Source organism: Mesitornis unicolor, unplaced genomic scaffold (assembly GCF_000695765.1).
Source record: "Mesitornis unicolor isolate BGI_N332 unplaced genomic scaffold, ASM69576v1 scaffold48773, whole genome shotgun sequence".
NCBI lineage: Eukaryota > Metazoa > Chordata > Aves > Mesitornithiformes > Mesitornithidae > Mesitornis > Mesitornis unicolor.
In genome coordinates this window covers 17,007-42,228 of record NW_010177631.1, presented here as the reverse complement: position 1 = coordinate 42,228, position 25,222 = coordinate 17,007, and the positions used below count along the sequence as shown (strand labels likewise).

Below are 25,222 nucleotides of genomic sequence, written 5' to 3'. Positions count from 1 at the left end.
AGAGACTTTCCATAAATAACTTGTAAAACAGAACAGCAGACACTGGCTGGGGAATGGCCAGAATTCTGGGTTAAAACTTTCAAGCAATACAGCTCACCCTCTGAAAACACAACAAATCAGCTCATATATATGCACACTCATAGACAACCCCTGCCAGACCCCAAAAGCATCCTGCATGGTGACATGGAACTGCCTTTCGGATAGAAAGTTAGAGCAATGAAATCCTTCACCCTTGTTTATGCTATCTTGAATCTGTTCCTTTCTTTGCTTTTCTGTAACAGGGCAGGTCACTAGAGCAGTTTAAAAAGGAAAAAAAATAATTGTAATAGCTACCACATATGACCCATTTTATTAAGAAAACAAGTAGGCTCCAGCCCAGGCTAAGAGCTGCCTGCAGGCTTCCGCCAGGTCTTCCCATCCGAACAGAGCCCTCTCATCCTGATTCAGAGCAGGGACACATCACTGAGTATCCCCGCAGGGGCTCAGGCTAAGCCACTGTTTCTCAATCCATCCTTCTGGAGAAGTTTCATTTTGTGTATTTAATTGAATGCACACTGAATCAGAGTCTGGAGGACTCACTGCCCTCATGGTTTAGGATGCTCATTAGTTACCTTGAAGGAGGAAAGAAACAAATCAGATTTTGTGATATTTTATTTAAATAATATGGAGCTAGAAAAATCTGGCATCTCTAAAGATTCAAATGCGTTTCAGTGGAGACAAGTCAGTGGAATGTAGTGGGTCAAACAAGAGAAACATACGAAGCTCATTTCAAGGTTTGAAAGTGATATGAGGGGAAACAAAACTGGTTTTAATGTCATGTTATAAAGGGTGTGGTATGGGAGTTAACTGTCTACTCCTGAGATAACCAGTATCCAATACACTGAAGAGGAGTGAACATATGTCCTATATTCTAGGCATACACAAGAAAATAGAATATTCTGTAACACATGTGCAGAGAATACAGTTTATAAAGTGTTTGCATCATGAAAAGGCAAATCTTACAACTGTTTTTTTCCACTCTGCATTTAAGAATATGTATTAAAATATACCAAGTGAACAGATTTCAGACCTATGTTAACTGCTATTGATGTCCTTCCCAGTCTTTTAGATATTGGATAGTTTGCAAGAAATGTATTTACAGTAAGTCTGAAAGACTAAAATGTAAAAAGAAAGTATTATTAAAGAAAAAAATCCCACCTATATGGACCATTCAAACTTGTAACGTATCTTTCATAAAATGCGTCTTCTCTTGTCAATGAAGCTACAGTTCTTATGTTTTCAACTGATTCTGTTGAAATCTAAAATGGGACATAAACAAATAAGAGGTAATCTCTTGCAACTGCAATCTTCAACATATTGCTTAAACACTTGAGCTCTTTCCTAATATTTATTATTTTGCATCAGAAAGTGTTTGCTTAACAGAAGAGAATGAGGCCTATTTCCAGGTAAAGGAAAGCCCAGAGCAATGAAATTATTCACCCCACTGTCACAAGACAAGTCGGGGCTGAAACCAACAACATATTTGAGTTCAGACTTTTGGGCCAGCATGCAGGAAGTGTCAGCAGCCCCTGCCGTAACCCATGGGTTGTGATCTTGATTATTTAAACTCTATTTCACAAAACAGGAACAAACTCCAGTCGTCTGCACACAGTTTGAACTTTTGCATGGAGTACTCCTGTCTCCTGGAAGAGAGTTATCAGGTGAATCAGAGCAGTACTCTGAACCTCTTGAGCACATTAATGGTTCACATTTTATGATGGAATAAAAATGTAGCAGTGTCAGGGCTTGATGGCTCAGCCTTGCAATGCTGCTGGCCACAGCACAGAGCAGCGTAGAGCTATGTTGCTCACCTGAGGTCCAAGGCATGCTGGGACTGCTGTTGTTATGGCTGTTCCTGCCCAGAACTCCACTATGGAGGCTTTCAAATGCATTTTTATAGCCTAATTTACAGATGTTTTGTGTTATCTATGTTTTGCTTTTCTCTGGGATATATAAACAATCCCTTTATCCCCCACCCTGTCTTGTCCTCTCCTCTCCCCCTTCATTTATCTTGGATAATGGAGTCAGCTGTAATGTAGCTGCAGTGTTGTCCTTAAAAATGATCTCACACCACAACCTTGTAGTTAAAATTAGAGAACTTACTCTTCCAGCCTCTTCCAGAGCTTTTTGATCTTTTGTGGCATGACCAGACACAGACCTAACTTGCGCAGCATTTGCAGCAATAACGAAAGGAATGCAGGCCAGGATAAGCAAAGTTAACTGCCAGCCGTATACAAAAGCAATAATGATGGCAGTCAGAAGGGTAAAGACAGTCATAGTCATCAGTCCGAGTCGGCTTCCAGTTGCCTAAGAAAACCCCAAAACCCCCCAAATATCCATAATTAGATTTTATTTTTGTTACTTATATCACCACTTGAAATTGCTATATAGTCAAGGCCAGCAGTTCAGCTGGAAAACAAAACCATGTGTGGTCATGCACATAAATACTATGTGCCTATTTAAAGGTAACTGTTCCTAGATGTTCCTCCTACCTGCCAGCATTTAGGCCTTCAAATGAGCAGTCTAAAAGTAGTCTAAACTGTTGGTCATGGCAGCTGTTTAATGACACACACACATATGGGACTTCCTGCGCTAACTGAGGCACAGAAGACAGAGGCCACTGTCACAGTAGGGCAGGTTGGGTGTTGGGTGCCCAGCATTAGGCAAGGGTGGCTTCATTCTAGTGACAGCCATCCATTGACCTGTTCCACTAATGGTAGAGGGAACTACTCATCCCTAGGTCCTCACACTGGGGTTGGGTTGTCAGAAAAAAAATAAAAACCTGAATTTGGCTGCTCTGCAAAAATGCTTTATTTCAGCAGAGTTTATAAAGCTGAATGCAGCAGGGAAAGATGAACTCACACTGAAGAACTCTTGTCTCCTCCTAGCCCCTGCAACCTTTTCATCAAGAACTTTTAAAATGAGATGATTAGCATCCAGCATCCGTGTGAGCTCTGATTTGCAGAAAAAAAAGGTTTGAAAACAGCCCTATGGAAACAGTTCACCTTCCAAAATTTGGCTTGATGGAAAAAACAAAAATCCTTGGGTGGGAAGCAAAAATTCTTCCCTTTTGCCAAAGACTTTTATGCCCTGAAAAGACTTTTCTTGTTCAATAGCATTTAAAAGTAAAAACTAAACCAATGCCAAGGTGAATAGTTGCCATATGTTCTAGGGGCTGCACATAAAGATGGATTTGGAAATTTCAGCCAACGCAGCATGAGGTACGGTACTTAGTGACACTCTCTAGTGCTTCAGAGAACACAACAGTTTTGGAGAGCAATTCAAGCTCTTAGTTGGCTTTTGTAGTTAGGGGTCCCTGTGCATCCCTCCTTTCTACTGCCCTGAGAGGCTGACCTAGCTCAGTGTCACTCAAGCAAAGTAGAATTTTAAAAGATGAAAATTACTAAGTTTCGTCAAAGACTATTTTCTCATTACAAGTCAATAATGAAGGAGGACAGGAGAGAGAAATGAAAGTCTACTTAGACTGAAAAACATAAGGATTAAAGCATTTTTGATGTATAAATTTGAAGGACTGAAGGACACCTTCCAAAAAACTGAAAACTTTTCCCTTACAAGTCATGCAATGATTTTGTGTCCGCCCCCCCCCCCGAGAAGGGAAGAAATTGAGAGATATTTGGCAGACCATCAGGGACTGCTGATGATGTGAGCAGTAGGAGAAACTGTGCAGAATCTGCCATATTCTTCTGCCAGTGTCCAGTGGCCACCTCTTCCACACCCGGACCTTGAGTCATTCCCTCCCTTGGCCATTGCCCTCTCTGGTGTTCTTTATTAGTACTGGGCCATTTCTTACTGTTCTTGCTGTGTAGTACATTTGATGGAGATGGGAATAAGAGTTCTCTTCTTTAAGGACAGTAAGGGTTTGTATCATCTGCAGATGCAACTTCTTCATGGTACTCAGGTGATGCCCATCAAAGGGCGTAAAAACCCCGACTCCACTGATCCTGGTCCCCAGCATATACAGATTTCGCTTTGCATGGTGAAATGGTCTACAGTTATTATATACTGAGCTTAAAGACTTGCAAGGAGGGAAATGAAAGATAAATGAACCTCTGCTGGATTTTTCAGAGTTCTCATAAATTATCAGCTGGAAAGTAATTTTCAAGGTGTCAATAGCATGCTATGTAAATGCATCTGCCAGTCCGTGGGGTAGACTTACTACCTTGTGTCCTGAAATAATCTCAGGGTCCCTTGCCAATTGTAATTAATATTTGTAAGAAAAAAAAAATGTTTAAAAAGCACACAAAAAAGAATCAGCATACCCCTTTAACTTGAGAAGCATCTGTGGCAAGCCGAGTTAGCAGAACACCAACAGCATTTTTCTGATCATCGTACCATCCAATCTCCTGCAAGGAAAGACACTGTTACTAATTTTTTGTCTCAAAAAAATACATATTCTTACTATATTTCAGATTTATCAGGATTATTAGTAAACTAAATAAGGCTTTCCAGTTCAGGTAGCATATAGGAAATGGAAGAACAAATCAAGATGACTAAACTGCAATATGTTAACATCTTCTATGTTAAGTAAAAGAAAAAGCTTAAGAGGTGTCATTCTGTTGTGAACATCTATTTTTTCACAATCAAATTGTTATTAGCTGTAATGCTTTTCTGAATGTGCTCTTCTTTTAATTCATAATTGAAACCTAACGTGTATCTTGTAACAGTCTGCAAAAGCTATCTGGCTATGGTGATACCCTGGCTGCATAATTCGTACCTGCTGAAGTAATGCTCTGAAGGACAAGGAGCGCAGTCTCATTGTTAGTATTTCCCCAGACTTCCCAAACATGAATCCCTGGGGGAGGAATTAGAGTCATATTTTCCCATCTGATACTTTAACTCTGTTTATAAAGCCACACAACAAAACAAGTAACACCAAAAAGCCTCTTACAATCTCCTGTCCATGTGTAAGTCTCAGTGAAAAAACCATTCACATTCCTGGAACCCGAAACTCTATTTTCCCACAAAAAGGAAGGAACATGGCAAAGAAGGCAGGAGCTTCATTGGAATGCCTTATTCGTGTGCCTCTGCAGCATTTGACGATCTATCAGCCTATCGAGTCCTTGGCCTCCCTACTTTGACCACTACCAGAGACATTCACTCTCAGCAGCCATACCAATGGATTTTATGATACGGGCACAAATGTGCACCATTTCCTGCAAGCTGTGGAGCAGTTATAAGAGAACAGCAAATGATGGACTTTGTTTGGTGGTATGAAAAACACCATCTGCTATGGAAAGAGTCTATTTTATACTTACTTTGGCAAAAGTCTATAGTCTGACAATGGGAAATGTCCATCTTAACTTTGATTCTTAAGGCCAGACCCTCAACTTTGATTTCAATCTTGCTGAATCCACATTGCTTCAGTGGCTTATTTAAATCAAGAGCAAATATGGACATATGTCTTTAAGTAAACACATCCATAAAACCCACATAACTCAAGAAGAACCCTGGCACTTCTGCATGTTTTTGTAAGCTCTGATTGGTGTTTTGCTTCTCAGACTGCATTGATATGAGTTATACCTGCAGTATTCTGGGGAGCTAAGAACTTTTAACATTTCAGTGTAATGACACTTACTTGGATTATGTATGCTGCTAAGGTAATCACTCCAAGTAAAAGAAACATTAAAGAAAACACCAAAGTGTTTTTGTTCCTCTTTTCTGGATCAGTTTCTTGAAAAGCCTATGCAAGAAAAAACACAAAAATGAGTACATAGACAATGACTGCCAGTTACATAAACCAGCCTTCATCTCAAAAACGCTTGCCTGCTTTTATTTCTCTTAGAAAGTATCCTGGATCCTAAAATCAGTCTGCAGTCAACTTTCTGTTAAGGGCCAAAAGACAATCCAGCTTTCCATTTAATGTACAGCTTGCTAATTTGTCCCCCCCAGCTTCAACTATTATTCCTCCTTTTCTCTGCAATTCAGATGCAGTTCCACTGGGCTCTGCCTTTAGAGGGTCACTTCAACTTTTACCCATTTTTCATTGGAGCCATTTATATAAGTGAATCCCACCCAGAGTTTTACATGGGGAGAACTGGCTGGGCATAAGGAAGACTCAGGACTACAACATCCATTTGAAAAACAAACAAACAAACAAACAAAACCCAACCAAACCCAAAACTTACACCAATGATTTTTCCAAATATAACAGCAAATGCAGGATGCACCCCACCAGAGATGGCAGCAGCAATAACTCCTAGCAGTACATACAGCCACTCAGGTTTGTTCAGAGCCAGGATTCTCGAGTAAGGCACAGCAGGGAGATTTTCTTCCTACAGGAAAGAGAAGGTTGCAAGTGTTCCTTGGAAATGTGAAATTCCCTAGACAGTGGGTGTTCATTAGATGTAGTGTAGTGAGTCATCTCAGTATATTACTGAAAGCCCTCTCTGTGCACTCGGAATGAGCAAACATATTGGAGATCTGCAGCTTTGCTGTTTCATATCCTAGAACTTCAACTGCACTGTAAAATTTGGAAGCCAAAAATTTAACAAAAGGCTAAGTCATGAGGGGAGAAGGGCCGGGACAGTTCATTGAAAGTCAGCTAGGACTGGTCACCATGAATGGCAACTTTAACACTTGAATCTTTATAAAGAACTAAAAGTCTTAGTGTTCAGAGCACAGAAAAGATCCCTCCAGTTCAGCTAAATGCTGGTGGGCTGTCAGTAATACAGCTGGGTAGAGAGGTCATCTTTTTTCAAACTATAGCCTATGCATTATTACCAACAGCATGAATGAGGCATATGTAGTAGTCAGTTAGCCTGAGTCTCCTTTGAAAGTACAAAAAAATGCCCTGTTCTGCTTTACTAATTTGTTCAAGTGTCTATGCCTCCACAGGGGGATTTCTGGAAAAGCGAAAAATTAAAACATTGAAAATGAGGCAAAATATTAGGCAGGATTATGAGTAAGTTGCTCTTGCTTCCTGGTTATTTTATCCCATATTTTGAATGCTGAATGGGGGTAGCTAAACCTCAGCAATAAAAGTGGGTTGAGCTTTCTGAAATAAATAATTGCAACAGCTGAATGCTAGATTTCTTATTTTTTTGTGAGTGTGATGAATACTGAAGTCTTGAGCATGAACATCTACCACTTCCTCTGACAAAGTCATCTGCATTATTAATACACAAAAAGATCTTTTGAAGTTGCATAATTTTTTTGTGATAATAGGAATGGATGCAGTTCTTTTGTACTATCTGAAATATGTATTAGCTGGAAGCTATAATTTAGTAAGAAGGAATACAAATAGTTATAAAAGTACACTAAGACACATAACACAAGTATTTCAAATAAACAGATGCTGTGTTACAGATGAGATCCTATCTTCTGTAAATTTAAAAGGATCCATGGTTTTACTTGAGAGTTGACAGTTTTATTTATTCACAACAAGGGTCCTGAAATCAGGTATAAAAAACACATTTGAAAAACCCAAACCCACTAAACAACTCTTCCAATATATTTCATCCAAAAAATGCTGTGGTTCAAGCAGCACAAAATCAGAAAAAACATAAAACCGAATTTCTATTGAGCTGCCTACCCAAATTCTGAGTCCTCTAAAAATCTGCTGTTATTGATTGCCTTGAGCAAGTTTAATCCAACGTTGACAATTCAACATTCGGTTTCTAAAGTCTGAACTTCCTATGTGACTTTTACACCTCTATGACATTTGCCAATTAAAGTTTTTTATCTGAAAAAAGAAAACCCTCCAGAACTGGATGTGTTACAGTATATACTAAGACTGAGAGAGAGAAAGAGAGAATGGTACCTTTATTTAGAATATACTTCAAAATGTTAGGATTTTGATTTTTTTTTTTGTTTGGCATAAAAGTAATATGATATTCCAAAGTGCCTTAAAACCTGGTATGCACAACCCAGGATTACACTATCTACCAGTATTTGCAGCAGTGAGTACCAGGAAGTAAGGAATCCTGCAAATGAAATCTCACAAGTTATTTTAATTAGATAGAATTAAAACATCAGTAACACTGAAATGTTACATTTAATTTTATGGAGCATAACAAATCAACAACATGTGTTTTTTTCCAGCTCCACACTAAGTCAATAGTGTTAAAAAGTGTGTTTTTGGTAAGACATTAATGGCTGTCCTCATATTCCTAGGACATATACTCAGCCAAGTAGGTACCAACTGTAATAGCACCAGAGTAAAGGTTTCATGGCAGCCAGCTAAGAGTAGTTAAAATTATGTCCTTTGTGTTTATACTTACATGTTATCACTAAAATTCTAAACTGAAATTTTAATACCAACCTTCAGCTCTTTTTTTTTCTTTTTTCCAGAAGACTTTTTCTTAAAAGAGCACCTCTTGCCTTTATATCTGCTGGATCTTCTTTGAATGCTGCCTCTCCCAGTGATCACCAATTCTTCAAAGTGATCCTGAAGAGTCAGCTTCTCCACAGGTTTATTACTGTCATTTTCCTCATATTCCTCAGTCTCTGTGTCTTCACTTTCTTCTGATATCACATCTTGAACATTATTGCTACAACCCTAGTGAGAATTCAGAATACACAATCACAAGATATTTTGAGTGGGGAGAAGAAAGAGTAATATTTTTTTATTTTTCCATACAAGTACTCCTGTTTCAACCATGTGATCATTGTTGCCCATAGGCCACATATATTTCAGTCTGTAATGGCAGAGCAATAGTCTATTTGCTCCCGAATTTTTTTTAATTCCTGTTTTCTCTCTTTAAGCAGTCTATGGAATCCACCTGGAATTTAACAGTTCTGTGGTTATGCCATAATTATGTAGTCTGTGCCTTCAACTCACTTATGTTTTTGACATATTGGATTGTGTAAATGTGAAATGCTTTTATGGGTAAAACCCCCAAGAATTCCAAGCCTGTGTCCGTGCCCAGATCAGAGTGACTGAGCAGCTGCCAGCTGACAACATGCAGGAACTACAGAGGAAAAAATGGCTCCACATACCAGCATTGTGCAACTTTGTAAAATGAAGAAAGAAAATAAATAAATTTGCCCTTACCTGCTGCATCACAAGGTAATAGTAGACTCCCTTCTGTAACATGAGTTCACTATGTGTTCCCTGTTCAACCACAACGCCTTTCTCAAACCCAGCAATAGTGTCAGCAGTCCTGATGGTAGACAGTCTGTGAGCAATTACAATGGTGGTACGTCCAGTCCGAGCCTTGTAGAAAAGTAACAAAAGCAGTTTACATTAAAATGTGCAAGAAAACAGCACAGAAATACAACCAAATTATTTTAGGCATTTATAATATAGAATAAATCCAAACTTTAAAAATAATTCTTTTTTCCAAAATCAAAGATTTTTGTTCCTGTTTTCATGTCTCTTGTTTAGCAGCCTAAGGACACTTTAACTTACCTAATTCAGGCAGAGAATACCACATTAATCTTATTAGACAGGTAATGCAGGTATTAAAGTCTGTAATTAAGGTTTCTTGACTTCTTACCAAACTTGAGCTAAAGTTGCCCATAAAGTGTTTCCATGTGTTTGCACTCGTGGGAGGGAAATGTGGTGAGCAATTTAAGCATATAAGAAGAGAGTATTTTCTTTATATACTGTCCTTACACATTTTTGGAAGTATAACATTAACATGACTTCTGACAAGACTAAGCAGGAAAGCATAGAGGAATGGAGCACATCTGGGATCAAAAATGGATTTTAGCCACTCCCTGAAGCTCTCTCCCAGTCTTTTGAAATAAGCTACAACTCAAATTTTTAACTAATACATTCCCTGCAGGGCTTTGCTGGGAATTGGCAGGCACCAAAGCCTCAGCCTGCAGGTTTCATGCTCCATCCCTCTCCAGCTCCCACAGGCAGACCAGTGACGTGCACGGTCCTCATGCAACAAAGGAGCACATGCCAGCTTGCGGCTGCTGGAGAGAGTGGCTTCACTCCTCCCTAACGCCTGGAGCAGACAGTGGCTTGGGGGCAGGAAGAGAAATCCAAGAAGACCTCATCAACAAATAAGTTCTGCAGTCGAGGAGTCTGCTGGAAGTGACTTGGTACAGCAGTTGTATAGCATATGTGCACAGAAACAGGGGCATGGAGGTAATGAGGACAGTTTCAGTACATGGATGCTTCCATGGAGATTTGGATTCTTTTGCTACACATGCCATCAAGTTCTCATGGATTTGATACAAGTCACTCAAAGCCTGTCACAGGAAGTCTGTTTCTGTGCAGTTTTCATGCCTGTGTCCTAATGTGCAGAGTTGCAGGGCCTTCATCACTGCAGCTGGGAGCTGTGATCAGCACAAGCAAAATCCTATAAAAGATGCAAATTTATCTGAAAAACATCAGACTGCATGCATCTGCAGATGAATGCTTGAAAGTGGTGTGCATTTGTGAGGTTATTATCTCTGCTGCTCAGCTGTGAAAATAATGAATGATATTAGCACAACTTTTTCCATTCAGGGATGTTGAAAAGAAATTTGTAAATCCCATTTGGACACGACATTGATGGACATCAAAAAGCTGTGAAAAGATGACTAAATTATGATTCAAGGCTCATTTTGGTGTGTTCTGGGAACATGCTGAAGGATAAGTGAGATTATATAGAACAGTGACCTTAACTGAGTGATCTCTATGTTACGCACTAAATGAAGCAATAAGCTTCTGGAAAAGGTTACTATTTGATCACGGAATTAAAGACTGTGCAGAAGGCAGTTAAATTATGGCTGAAGTGGCAATCTTTTAGTACTTAACTTTGCAGCAATAGTATCATTTATATATTCAGATTAGATCAGATGAATATTATATTTGCATCCACTTTTTACCTCTATACTATCAGTATAGTCATGTGAATATAATCAACAGCTACATTTTACCTCAGGTTTAAGCTGACCAACAATGAAGTTGACTGTATGTCCCTTGAGCCATACTTGTAACTCATTTCACTCTGGTCAAAACTACTGAAATGAAAGGCAGATTTTTTCACTTAACCTTAAAAAATACAGTAAAATAAGAATCAGATAAATGAAACAACATTAGAGCTCCACCATTAAATTATTTTTTAATCAAAGCCCTCAGGCTCCAGTACATCCTGGTGTAGACTGCTGACAAAGGAAGGCTGTGAGGAAGGGACCATGAGCTGGTGGGACAGAGGCATGGGTACAAGCTCTGACAGCTCTGCTTTTCAGTAGTTCTCACTTGAGAGTTGTGGGGCTGATAAAAAACATGAAGGGGACAGAGACTTGGTATTTGTAACTGGCTCAGCTTTTTGTTCTGTGTGGGGTCTGATTTGCATTCTCTCTGTAAAGAAAGAAAATGGCTAAATCCCGAAAGCTTTCTGAAAATTATGAAGCAATAGTTCAATGAAGAATGAATACTAGGAATATTATACTATACATTTCTATTAATCTGCCTGAAAAGACCATTCAGTCCTCGTGTCTTGCCTTGATTAAGTATCATCCATATTTCACCAGCAAGTGAACAATTGTGATTTGAGAGAGGAAGCTCAGGAGGCCTAAGTTACAATTACACATGAGCGCAAGTGTCTTGGCAGTTAACTATAATGCTAAAAAAGCCCTGAAAAGAAATAGAAAGGTTCCTAAATAAATTTTAGATAATTTAAACTCCCTGTTAAAACCCTGAAATTGAAACATCTATCCAGAATTTATTTTCCAGTGTTCTTTATTCCAATGGAAACCTACAGTGAAAATGGTATATTATTTTTTATTGAGTGTTGTTGCACTTTTTCTTGGTGACTGGTAGCTTCAATAATATGACTCCTACCTTATCAAGAGCTGCTTGCACTATGGATTCACTCTGAGTATCTAGTGCAGATGTAGCTTCATCCAGAAGAAGAATCTTGGGATTTCTTGCCAGGGCACGGGCAATTGCTATTCGCTGCTTCTGTCCCCCACTCAGCTGAGCCCCTCTTTCCCCTACCATGGTGTTAAATTTCTGAAAAAGGAGAAAACAAAACTGAAGTTCTGGAGTTTTTCAAATGAAATCCCTGCTTCTCTGTGTAATCATAAGTACTCAGCTTCTAAACGAGAGGTGGCGTTATCCAGATGACTTGCACGTGGGCAGAGCAAACACACAACTACACCCATCCATCTAAGCCTTTAGCCAAGCCCTCCTACCCCCATTTCATAGTTTACATGCCTAACTTTAAACTTATGAGTCTTTAAACTCTCGATCTTTACTACTCATTCAGAGAGTGCTCTAAACCCTGGGTTTTCTCAAGACAAGCCTGTAAAAGACATCTCTGCATTTGCTGAGGACTGCCTACCTTTCCAACAGGGCTAGGATCATAGAGACCTACCAGGACATCTAGCAATGCCTCCTCCAAACCCGAAACGCCCCCCCTTGGAGCCATGGCTCAGTTTCTATTGACTGTGTAATTCAGTTCAAACTGGCAAGTCTCAAAGTACACTGCAGTCTTTCATTACATAGCTACTTAAGAGTAAATATGATCAAATAACTCTTCTTGAGAAGAGGGAACCTTGGCACAAACTGACAAGCTGGAAATGGCACATGCTTGTGAGATGGGGGTCAAGCTCTCTGAGCTAGTAGAAGAAATTGAAATCAAATACCAGGTGGGCACTTTTTCCACAGCTTTTTAGCTGCAGGACCAAAAGGAAGTACTTATCATCCATTCCTGAGCATGTGCTTTGAATGACTGATCTCACTTAGCACCTCCACCCTGAAGAGAGTAAAGCACCTACTGCTACAAGAGGGCTCAAAGCTGTGAATCTCACGCAGAGGGAGAGCTCAAGCTCCCAGTTGCTAAAAGTGATCTTGATTCAAGGCATACTTAATTTACTTCCACTCCACGTTTTCACAGACAGTTCCTAACAAAGGATTTTGGATTTCTGGATCTTCTCTTTAATAGCCCAATTCTTCCCACGCCTTGTGAGATGGGTAGGGATGGTAATATAGCTGTGCATCTTGCTTTCTTCTGAGTTAAGGCACTGACATTTTTTCCAGACTTATGCATAAACCGTTTGAGGGCAATCAAAGGCCCAAAAAGTCCCTGAATTGAAAGCTGATGGAGGCTAGAAGAGTATTTTGGGAAATAATACTACAACTTAAGTTCCCATGCTCTCCCTCTTAGAAACAAGACACCAACCTAAGTGGACTTTTCATTCTTAGACTCAAAAGAAGTTCATGAACTCACATCAGGTAGCCTAGATATAAAGTCAAAAGCATTGGCTTCCTTGGCTGCTTGCTCAATTTCAACATCAGAAATATCTTCACGACCGTAGCGAATGTTCTCGGCTATTGTTGTTGCAAACAAAACAGGCTCCTGGCTCACAATACCAATATTCTCTCGCAGCCATTTTACATTAAACGTCCGAATATCCTGACCATCTAAGGTAATCTGAGAAGAAAAGTGTATGTCAAAGAAGTTGAAGAAATGCATTCTGTTAATAATAAATCAGTTTACTACTACTTGATTAAGTTCAGCTACAAGGACAAAAAAGAAAGAAATAATTGTCTTTAGTAGAAAACTATGCTGGGGGAAAAGTTACAAGTGTCATTTTTACATCCCTTGCACAAGCTAGAAAAATGGTGAGGAATAACATAAGCAGAGAAGACATCAGGATGGTTTGCTGCTCTTGCAGTTGCAGCTACACAATTGCCTCTGTGGCTGTGCTTTACACCAGATCAAAGAAATAATCTAAGTTGACTAAAAAAAGAAGGGGAAGTTATTTTTAACCTAGATCATTTGCAACGTGGTCCTATGAAGACTGACTTTAGCACAAAGGAGGAACAGTGAACTGAGGCATGGGGGCAGGAATGAATAACCCCAGAAACACTAAAGTTTAAGAATTGGTTACATTGACAGTAGATAGCTGACTTGATACATTATATAGTGATAGTTTAGTGTTCAGTATTTGAAATGCGTGTCTCATTCCAACTACTGGTAACAACTACTAAGTAACATTCTTCAAATATTAAGTATCAAAAGAACATTTTCCTTTAAAATACATAGTTTATTTTCCTCTGGAAATTTCTTACAAGAGAATTTATGATTTACTGATGACATCTAATGTTTAGTGGAAGAGTAGACATATAATGTGTGATGATAGAAACCTTGGGGATAGATAAAGTAAGATAGAGAAAAATGAGCCAAGAAAACAACCATTTAAAATAAGAAACGTCTCTCCAGGTTTTAGTTTACTTTCAATGGAAAGGAAACAAAATACAGCAGAGCACTCTTTGTTTAAAAAAGTTTGCAGAACCTTAAAAGCCAATTGTTGGTGAAAATAATTTTAAATTCAGATCTTCCATCTATTCAAAGATTTGTGGTATTTACTACTTCTGGCACAGTACTACAAGAAGGAGGAGAATAATGAAGTCAAGCCAACAGGAGAAGATACTTAATTTGAAATTTAAATCGCAGAAACACTGAACTATGCAGAGATACACTCAAATTCAATAAAAAATAAAAATCAAGGTTCAGTCAATGTGGGAAACCCGTGCTTATCCTAAGAGCTCTCAGTTTTTACAGTTCACTTGCAGGCACTCACTTCTCCTTGGACAGGGTCGTAGAATCTCTGAAGTAACTGAAAAGTAGTGCTTTTTCCACAGCCACTGGCACCAACTAATGCAATGGTCTTCCCGGTTTGAACTTTCAAATTTAGACCTTTGAGGATCTAGGGAGATAAAAAGAAGAAGTATGCCTTAGTTTGACAAGTTTGATTAGAGAACAGTCTGTCAAAGTAACTGTAGCAATAATCAAGGCAGTAGTAAGGTGTATAGTCTGAAGGTATGGCAGTATTGGTAAGTTAATTGTACTGGGGAAAATTCTGGGGCACTGATACAAAAGAGCCTGCATCTATGCTTGTGAAGTGTATTGGCCTTTGCAACAAAGTGGCTACATGCAACTTGCCTTTTGGGAATAGTTGCTGGATCCTTCTGGCCATCAAACCAAGCCTGGGAATTATGTGGAAAGATTGATAGCTGGAACAGGCCAAGTTCATGCCAAGAAACATTTTAAGAGTTCACTTGCACAGACCATTGCATTCCAGTGCCTGGGAAAATTCCCCAGCACACTTAGACCAACTAATATAGACACTGCCACAGTACTCTAAACTTGACGGCTCATTTTCTTCAATTTGTGTGATCTGGTAGCAGGCTCTGTGTCTTATGTTCTCCTGCTGACCTCCATTTTCCAGTGCTTAGACAATGGAACAACACTTAGTTACAAATCTCACAGATACATGTTTCTAAGGTGCTAAACATTATTGCTGAGAAACAAGCCTGCTTTCTTCTATTTTTAGAATATAAATGGCTATTTGTCAAGGTAACTTCTGGAAAGCGCTTAATAAATCCCAATCCTTATTGTTAACAGCCTCAGCAACGTGGGGAATAGTGACAGATTAATGATATCTTTGTTGCCATTTTCACATTTAGGAACGTTTTACCTCAAAAGATGTCCATGTCATATTTGAGTAATGCTGTGTAGTTGCCACATTATTTGGCTGCTATGGTAACTCTTCTTGTTTATGCCAGGCTGATTTTTTTCCTACACATGTTTTTGCAATGAGAGATTAAAATAGTTGCAATATTGCTCTCCTCTCTCTGAGTAACATCCAGCAGGGTTTGTATCTCCAAGAAGTTGATATCCTGGTGCCTGCATTATCAAGCAAGAACTATATTCTGGATACCATAATTTCTCCAGATACACATAGTCACAGTCACCTAACAAACTATTTCTAACTCTCTTTTACCAGGCAAGGTATTGTCAAGATTAAAACTGACTATAACTAGACCCCTTAGATCTCCTATTTGGCTTAGCCTGGACAAGGCAGATTACACTGTGTTGCATCAATTGCTCGAGAGATTATGGGTAATTTCTATACATGTTTGCTGATTCCTTTTGGGTCTATTAAATAACATTGATATGCATAGTAGGGAGAGCTGCTGACTCAGTAGATTTGGGAAGGATGACAAAATATTTCTTATTTCACTCCCATTTGGCTTGCAGACCCATAACATAACTCATCAGCTAAATAGCATTTTTAGGAAGAAAGATGAAGAGTCTGCTCTGTCACTTCTGATTTCTGAGCCAAGAATGAAAGAAGATGCATTGCACTGACTTCAGTCAGGCAGAAAGCCTAGCTCTGGGCCTGTCCCTCAGCAGCCTCTGTGCCCTGAAAGCAGATGGGACAGACCTCAGATGATTGAGTTGGAAGAGCCAGCTGAAGAAATAGTCACAGTAATATGAACTTCCTCATTCTCACCCCTTAATTGTCATATCCAGCTTTTAGTTGTTGACATTTGAAATCTTTATTTCTACTTTTTTCTTCATCAAGTAACAACAGCAGCAAATATCTTTTCCTTTCACCTGTGTCAATGTCTTCAAAAGATTATAAACTGTTGAATATAGTAGAGAGGTCAAATCAACTGTATTACCGCAGAAGCAGAACACCATGACATGGCATACATAGCACTGCACAATATGCTTACTGGGAGAAGTTCAACTGGCAAAGAATAGGAACATCTGTTTACGGAACAGCAATTTTGACATCTGTCCAGAATAATATTTGACTTCCAAATACGTATTTAGGATTATATCTTTCAATCCATTTGATAGCATGATTGTTGTCAAGCCTATCTCTCAGGTCACTTTTCACATGGGCTATCACAGCAATGCAGAACAAGCAGGGACTGGAAAGAGCAACTTCTGGATTTAACTGTATAAGGTCTGGAAGTTCTAATGACAGATCTTGAAAAAAGATCTTATTTTGTTTATCAGAGCTCTTGTTCACAGAAATTCAGAGTAGAAGCAACACATTCTTCTTAGCTTTATTCAGCATATGAGAACGGTGAACAGGAAGACAGTGGAAATATATCTAGAGCTTTGTCTTCAGACATTTTTTTTAAGCAGTAGTGTGCAATCTCCCAAGATAGGAATGCATTTTGCATTCAACAACCAGATTAGAGAAATAATATGGACATAGCCTGCAGAATTACAGTACAGTAGATTAATCTAAAATGAACACTTACTTTAGCATCAGGTCTGGATGGGTAATGGAAATGGATGTTTCTGAATTCAATTTCTCCTGTGAGCTTCTCTGGTTTGTAGCCTTCCTTAGAACTGCTATCTATAAGCCGCTTCTGGAAAGAGGTTTTTGAAATATATGGCTGGTTATTACACTTCTGGAACTGGTATTTCAGCTGGGTAAATCATTCTCTCCTTTAATTCCTAAGCTGCTGGTTTACACTGCAGCACACCATTGGAGAGCTGCTGCCTTTTACTTGCAGGATGCTGAATGCAGGGGAACAGCTAACTGTGAATTCTGCTTTGACAAATACACATTTTCAAATGCAACAAAATTTACAGTAGAAAATCTGTAATTGCAGAACTTTACTATCTTGTAGCCAAAACATGCTTCTCAGATGTCCATATAGGAGAGTTCTGTACTTACATCAAGAAATACCATGTAGCCATTTCTGTATGAATTTTCTAGTCCTATTTGTTTAAGATGTTTTATATATACAGATATCCAATTGCTGCATAACACAGCAAGATCGAGACAACAACAGCGTGGAAACCCTTTTTCATAGCATCGTCAACACTGTAGCTTTATATTATTATAGCTTTCAATAGCATTATTAATCCCCTCCCAACCAACTATTCCCCACAAAGCAAAACCCAGTTCAGCTGAAATTAATACACATTTTTTTAAAAAACAGCATAGTGCCTTACTACTTTCCCTCTGCAGTTGCAAGTCTAATATTAGAGAAATACCGTATCCATAAATCTCAGATACGAATACCAGCTTTCCCAACTCTCATTAAAACAAATAAAGAGGCAGTTTTCTTGATATGAATGGAAATATTATGGGTTTCAGTGGTAGGCATCTATAGACTTCATAGGTTAAAGATTGAGTGCTTTTGTAACCTTTCTCAAGGACAAAAAATAAACCTTCATCCCCCTCCCAGGGAAAAGAATGAAACAAAGGTTTCTTTTCTGTTTAAATACTTACCTTATTGATAATCTGATATACTTCATAGGCAGCCCCACGTGCATTAAACACACTCTCCAGGTTGGGAGCCGCCTGACCCAGGGAGAAGGCTCCAACAAGCACGGAGAAGAACACCTGCAGGAGATGGAGGAAAGCATCACAGTTACCAGTGATAAGAGCTGTCAGTGCCTGGCTGTTAAATGCCCATCTTTCTGGTGCACCCTTTCAGGAGAATGAAATAGAAAAGTGAAAAGTGCATTTCACAATTGCTCTGATCCACTCCCCATTTCCCTGCGGTGAACGGTAGCTACTGACACATGTTTTAATGGCACGATTTGCTTTTCTTTTTAATGCTTTTGCATTTTCTATAATCTACAAATAGAAAAAAGTTATCTTTTTCTGTTCCTTTCCAGATGTTTCTAAAGTTAGGAGGACTAACCTAAGTTCAATCCAGATTTTCTTAAATTAAATCCCACCTCTGGGACCAACACACAATTTACTTGCTGTGAGGAACCATACTGAGAAGAACTCATCAGAAGTCTCTTGAGTGTGAAAGTTAAGCACACAGCTTAGTTTTTGATGGCAAGAAGATAGCTAAATATCCCAAAACCAATACCTACTTAAACGTATTGGTAATACATGGTAAACACTTGCAACTAAACCACAGCAAAATTCAAAGATGACATTGTGGCTAATTGAGATCTTGAGGACTTTGCAGTACACATTCAGCACACCAGTAGGATTCATTTAACCCTAGCATCTAGATAGAATTTTGCTGGCAGCTCAGGTTATTTATCTTTGCTCCCTAATCACCAGCTCTAGGTTGTTCATCTTGCCATTCGACAGGGTCTAAGGCAAGTGAGAAAAGTGCAGGTGCTTTTGCCTCTATGTTGATTTGAGTGGGAATTCAAGGTGCCCTGTTTAAACTTGTTATATCAAAAGATTGGTAAGATGAATGCCTTCTTTTAAGTTCTCTTATACCAGGTGAGTCTCTAACAGCCAATTTAGCAAGCACTTGGCAGAAAATGAAAATAATTATATACACTATTTGCATAACTATTTCCTTGGAATTACAGAGTGCTTTTCAAAGCTGCATTTCTGTACTTACAATTAACACGCGGCCAATGTCATAATTTTCTTCCTCCTCTGCAGTGAGCTTAGTTCCATACCAAAATGCAAGTGCATAGGATCCAAAGATAAAAAATTCTGAAACACCTAAAGATGTATTGGTGGTAATGGATTTTTTCACTCCAACACTTCTAGCCATCTCTAAGTTAGCATCGTATCTGAAAGTGGATAAGGAAACCATTAATTTGACAGGTACCACATACCATTCTGATTGATTTCTCCCAGTGCCCTTTTTAACATAGTTAAAAATAGTTTTCTGCTATAAAAGCAATTAAAGTCTCACAAAGAGAATATGGATTTTTATTTAATATTTCCCCCCCCAGAGATCTAGTAGGGATGTAATTCCTTTGAATAAACCTGCTCTAACATATGCTGACAACATAATGTTCCATAATGCTATAGTAGACATACTTAGAAAGCAGTTGAGTATGAGCATGACTTCATTATCATGATGGAAGACAAGATACCACTCCTGAGCCATTTGTTTGCGTTAGTTCTGAAAGGAAATCTTGAAAAAGTTTTATCAACATTACCTATCAAAGGTAAGATTTAGTCTTCCACATTTACAAAAGGCAAAACCAAAACCAGCCCTCAGGCACTATAGATATAGGCAGGGTAATTAATAGAAGCCAGAGCTCTCTCCAACACTAGAGTTGTTCTCTTACTTGCCATTCTGGGAAGTCAGGAATTTTTCCCTTAGGTTAAGTTACCTGATTAATATAGCAATATAGCAAACAAGTGAACACAGAAGACCAGTACAAAGGCTGACAAGCTCAGTGAGAAAACTATTTCTTCTAGGCATAGCTAATATTTATTCATAGTTTCCAGCTTTCACCTACTCAAGCTCACTATGGAAAGCATAGCCTTGGAATAGTGTATCTTTTTACTTGTTAGTGACATGCTCAGCAGCTTGTAATTTTTTCCCCAATACATATTTTCTGCACAAAATTTCTCCATAATAGGAAGACATTACATTCAGTCAGCCAGGAAGGAATCTCAAAACAATGTGCATTAATTTTGTTCATATAAACTGCTCACATGCTACTAATGTTGTAGAAGTTATTCAAATATATCTAGAACTTTTGTCTTGGTTGTGTTCTTGAAAATCAAGCCCTACCTTTGAGTTAGCAGCATTGTAGGTCCTCCAGAGAAATGAGAGCTGAATTTAAGCATAGTAACAAATACGTGTGATCACTTGACTACAGAGGAAGAGTTAAGCCACTGCCAGAAGCAGGTGACTGAAGGTCCCTTGCAAGTGTAAACACTTGTGGTCAGTGGAGACAGTAAAAGGCACAGTAAAAGGTTGCTTTTCTTAACTTTTGAGGCTATTGTTCTAAAGCTGTGTAGGAGTCACTAACCACAGTCTGCAGAACATCCTAGTCAGTCCCTGGCAGCAGTTTGTCCCTGGTAGAAGTAGTTCTGAGGGGAGCCAACCGTTTCATGCTTTTTTTACATTAAATGGAGGTGGAGCTGTGGTAGAGGCTGACTGGTCAATCGTGGGAAAAAAAAAAAAGGTCTTCTGGCATGAAGTTACCTAGGTACCAGCTATTTTGTCTCCGGACCTCAGTAAAAAAGAAGAAAAACTAGTTTGAAGCAGGTCCTACCCATTGAATTTTAAGACACCGGTATTTGCAGGGCCCAAAAAGAAGATGGGGAGATGGGGAACAACAGATCTAGGCCATCTCATGGCTTTTTTACCTTTACCATGTAAGTAGAAAGGTTCTTAATATTGTTGCAACTTAAGAGAAATGCAGAAGCAGGCTGTAGGACCCCAAGCTGAGGCTAATGTCACCTTAGAAAATTCACACAAAAGATAGAAGTGATTCATGAATTGTTTTGGTTTGTCTTTCCCAACTGCATGGTATTGGTGATGCTCTGTATTTGTATACTGAATATTATTGTTTACAACATGTGAGTAAGTTTGTAGTCAGCCATATCCACGTCACCTTTTACATGTGACTAGGGCCAACACTGGATTAGGTAAACTATTAGTGTTATGAGCAAATCATTAAAGTAATAAAAGCCAGTGATGTGATTTTACTTAAGGCTGTTGTCCAGTGAAGCTTAAATATAAGCTCATTAATCAAAGATCAGAACAGCAGTGCACATGTACTAGAAGTTAAGCAATTAATCACATGCTTTGCTGCATTTGACTACAGGTAAAGATAACCTTCTCACCCCTTTCATTTTGAATTCAACTTCAGATCTCAATCAGAAGAGAAATCTGAGTCTATGCTGAGGAGATAACACAAAATAGCCTGTATTCTCCGATTTGGTCTATTTACACACCTTTATTTTCAAATGGACTGTCCACTTATAGAAGGTTAAAATGACACTAAGGAGAATCCCATTCCCTCTGTCCCTCCAACCTCCCTGCCCCCCGACAAATCACGAACCTGACCCACAGCCAAACTACTTCTCCATATTTTAAATGTAATTATTATTTTAAAAAATCTTACTTTGCTAATGCCTTTTGCTGTCCATTGAAAGCCACAACAGTCCTGATGGCTGTCAAAATTTCTTCTGCCACAGCTCCTGCTTTGGCATAAGCAGACAGTTCTTTGGCAGTAAGGGATGCCAGGAGCTGGAAAGTTGAAAAACAGATGTCATTACAGCCTGCTAAAAGGGTATACACACTGTATTAGTCAATACAGAATGATCAATGTTCAAGGCACAAGACAAGGTTTTAGGAAAGAAGGGGTCAACTACTTTCTGTGACCTGAATTTCCCCATAATCCATCTCATTCTCTCATTGCATCCTCATTAAAGTGAAAGACCATGCAAGCACCAGATAAGCTTCATGACTGACCCACTTCCCTCTCAAGATGGAGACAAGCTACGGACAACACTACGATGTATGTAGGATTAGACAGATGGGCCATAGCTGCTCTGCGGGGTGTCTGAGGTGTTCAGAAGCTAGAGCAAGAGTAGACATTGAAGTAAGTAAGGCAGCCACATTAAAGCTTCTTATGCGCTTCTTCCTAGCTTATTTGAAATGCTTCAAGTAGGAAAAAACACATAATATTATCAGCAAGTTACCACTCCGGAGTACAAACTGTACCCATTAATGTGGCTACATTAGGGAAACATTTTCCCCTTGTTATCTATCTGAAAAGGAAACCTCTCCAGATATTTCACTAATTTGTATCACTCCAGTCTGCAGCAGTTGTATATGTCCTAGGCCTTACTCTGTACACAGCATGAAACTGTAAGTTATTTGCAATAGATGTGGTATTGCATATGTGCGAATGCAAAGAGCTTGAAAGGCATTTGTATTAGGAGGAACTTGCTGTGCGTGGAAGATGCTCTGATGCAGATTATCCGTCTGCTGCATGGCATAAGGGTGGAGTAGGTGGACAGAAGGAATATGACATGAAAGTACATGCTTGGGAACCCAGAGAAAAGCTACAGGAAGAGTGGAATTCATAAAGTAAACATGGGGTCAACCTCCCAACTCAGAAACCACAGGAGGTTTATTCCATAAGTGTTGCCATTATTTTCTGGTTTGTTTTGTTCATAAATCCCCACACACTTACAGTTGACCATACTGCTGCTGATGCAGCAAGCAGAGGGCTGATTGACAAAATCACCAGTGTCAGCTTCCACCCGTAGATGAATCCTATAATAATCCCCACCAGAAACGTGGCAAAAAACTGTACAAATATACAGATCTTGTCTCCGATGCCTTCGTGGATGGTGTTGATGTCACTTTAAATAATAATATTAATAAAAAAGATTTGTTAGCTTTGAATGCTTTTCATTCTAACTCCCTTCCCTGCTGTTTCTTGCTGTGTGGCCCAATGTCAGCAGCTTTGCCATTTCCTAACTGGCACAGCGAAATTTCTAACCACAGCTACTGAGCAGTACCATTAGTCTCTTGTGTGGCCAAAATACAGCAGAAACCTCCTGTTTTTTAGGACTAATTTTCTGTATTTTCCCTAATTCTCTGCTTTTTCTGTGCCCTGTCACTAGGTCACAAATGACCTAGTTTCCTTATCCAGAATCCAAATGGAGCAATACAAATAAATAGCAGCCAAACAGCCTCCTCAACTCCTATGACCATCTCCAAACGATTCCTTCTGCTCAGCTCTGATGCATTTTATGTACTTAATTTTGGCTACAGACATCAATAAAGAGTTATCTCCTATCAGAAAAGTTATTATTTGGAAAAGCCTCTGTTTTTTGGACAAATTTCCTTCCCCATTTTCTCAACACATAGGGATATTAGAGCTGAGAGCAGTTTCATTTAAGCTTTTCTTCTAAAATCCAGAAAAAAAACTCTGTGTTCATACATATAGCCCCATTGCATCTTGGGGCTTACAGTTCTCATCCCTAAGTCTATTTAAGTCTATGGAAAAGCTCCAAAGACTTTAACTGACTGGACAGACTCCAGCCTGAGATCTGGCTGGATGTAAATGCAAGCTCATTTTCATTCAGTAAAGTGTCAGAGCTTCCAGTGTTTGTAAACTAGCTGGAGACAGCAGAGCTGTTTATCTAGTACTGTCTGCCATGTACTCCATGGACATTAGAAAATTGGTGTCAGGCATTTGACAGCAAAAATCCTTCCAATGCATAGATCACAGAAACTGGACAAATGAAGTGGAAAAGAATAATGAACTTATCCTTCAGAGCTGTAATATTTCACACTTCAGGTCTGATTTTTTTTTTGTGGGTTTTTTTTTTTTTAGGTTTTTTTTCCCCTCTCTATAAGCTATTCCACAGAAGATAAACAGCAGTTTTCTTTTAAATGCCATACTTAAGGGGATAAAAAGAGAATAGAGCCCTCACTCTGTTAGTCTGGTGTTGAGTGTTCCTATCTGGGTATTATCAAACCAAGCCATCTCTTGATGGAGCACTGCAAAAAAAAACTTCTGCCGGATTCTGGCTGTCTGCCTCGTAGCAGCAATCAAGAATGTCCATACTTGGATGGTGCTCAGGATCAACACAGCGAAGCCAATTCCCACATAGTAGTAAGCAAACCTGTGATAAGGGAACACAAAGCCCTGTGACCCCACTCTAGCCCTGTGAGAGAAGTTAAACACACAAAGCAACAATTAGTCTTCATTTATGCCATCAAAGTTAATACTGAAGCCTGTGATACATTATTGGGAAACTTTTTTGAGAAGGCAAACATTTGGTTTCTGCTCCAAAGGAAAATTCAGTAAAAGAAATTCCCCCAATATTCTGTTAACAAGATAACTACATAGACACTTACTTGGTCATTTCAGCTTCTATATCTATGCCTGGAATTGATGGACAGCTGGAACTATTCACTGAAGTGTCTGTGGGGAAAAATAGCAATATTTTTGAAAGTATTATATGCAAAAGATAAATCATGGCAATCTAGAGTCATCAGTTTGGGAAAGTTTTGTATTTTGCAATGGGGTTTTGCAAAATACAAAATCATTTGGCAAATACATGTTTATTTTTCCTGAACTTCTAGGAATTACAGTGCCGGATGACTGAAGATAGACAAGGTGGTCATGCTTCTTACTATATCGTAGAAGTTGATGTTCATTCATAAAAAGCACAACAAAGGCACTGCTTTTGTCCTGTTCAAACCATTAAAGATTGACTAAAACAATTGAGTCATTCACAGCAGGATGAATTTTCCTCATTTGGAAAATTGTTAGGATGTGCACCAGTGCATAGTCTGGGGAAAAAATTTAGGCCCTGTAGCAAAATGTAACGAGAATGTAGAGAAGTCCAATTTTAACTTCTTACCTTCTGACATGTTTGATTTTATGCCGCTTAACACAAAGCTGTTTGTCATCTCTCCAAAGACAATGATCATAAGCGGCATACCAGTACCATTTGCAGCAGCTGCTATCAAACCAACCATCATCAAAAGGACATCCACCCAATCAGCATAGCGAAACTACGTGAACATAAAAAAAAAATAGGGGGGAAAAAAAAGTGATGTTATGCTTACTCTTCTTGTATATCTTACAGTACAACAGACTTAAAGAACATGCTTTGTTTCTACCAGTGTATCCTAAACAGCACCAATATTCTAACTGAAGGCAAATTCAGAACATGAGAAGAATTTTGTATTAGGCCCTATACATCTTCAAATCAGTATTAAGTAGGGCTGCTAAGGGATATTGGCAGGACATGTGGT

At 38.9% G+C, this 25,222-nt stretch overlaps 1 protein-coding gene across 2 annotated transcripts in view; it reads right to left on the bottom strand.

The window, feature by feature from the left end:
- The window catches only part of LOC104538815 (multidrug resistance protein 1-like), a 31,745-nt gene that overhangs the window by 5,441 nt on the left and 1,082 nt on the right, over window positions 1-25,222 (bottom strand). For both annotated transcript variants that reach the window (XM_010182152.1, XM_010182153.1), the window contains 19 exons: window positions 24,826-24,979; window positions 24,317-24,383; window positions 23,890-24,081; window positions 22,638-22,809; window positions 21,561-21,685; window positions 19,082-19,259; window positions 17,995-18,108; window positions 17,012-17,122; window positions 14,530-14,655; window positions 13,173-13,376; window positions 11,783-11,953; window positions 9,053-9,214; window positions 8,321-8,557; window positions 6,186-6,332; window positions 5,636-5,740; window positions 4,775-4,852; window positions 4,320-4,403; window positions 2,143-2,346; window positions 1,198-1,298 (listed from right to left, as the gene is read on the bottom strand). In XM_010182152.1, coding sequence (XP_010180454.1) covers window positions 1,198-1,298; window positions 2,143-2,346; window positions 4,320-4,403; window positions 4,775-4,852; window positions 5,636-5,740; window positions 6,186-6,332; window positions 8,321-8,557; window positions 9,053-9,214; window positions 11,783-11,953; window positions 13,173-13,376; window positions 14,530-14,655; window positions 17,012-17,122; window positions 17,995-18,108; window positions 19,082-19,259; window positions 21,561-21,685; window positions 22,638-22,809; window positions 23,890-24,081; window positions 24,317-24,383; window positions 24,826-24,946 — 2,699 coding nt within the window. In that variant the 5' untranslated portion in view covers window positions 24,947-24,979. The remainder of the gene's footprint in view (window positions 1-1,197; window positions 1,299-2,142; window positions 2,347-4,319; window positions 4,404-4,774; window positions 4,853-5,635; window positions 5,741-6,185; window positions 6,333-8,320; window positions 8,558-9,052; window positions 9,215-11,782; window positions 11,954-13,172; window positions 13,377-14,529; window positions 14,656-17,011; window positions 17,123-17,994; window positions 18,109-19,081; window positions 19,260-21,560; window positions 21,686-22,637; window positions 22,810-23,889; window positions 24,082-24,316; window positions 24,384-24,825; window positions 24,980-25,222) is intronic.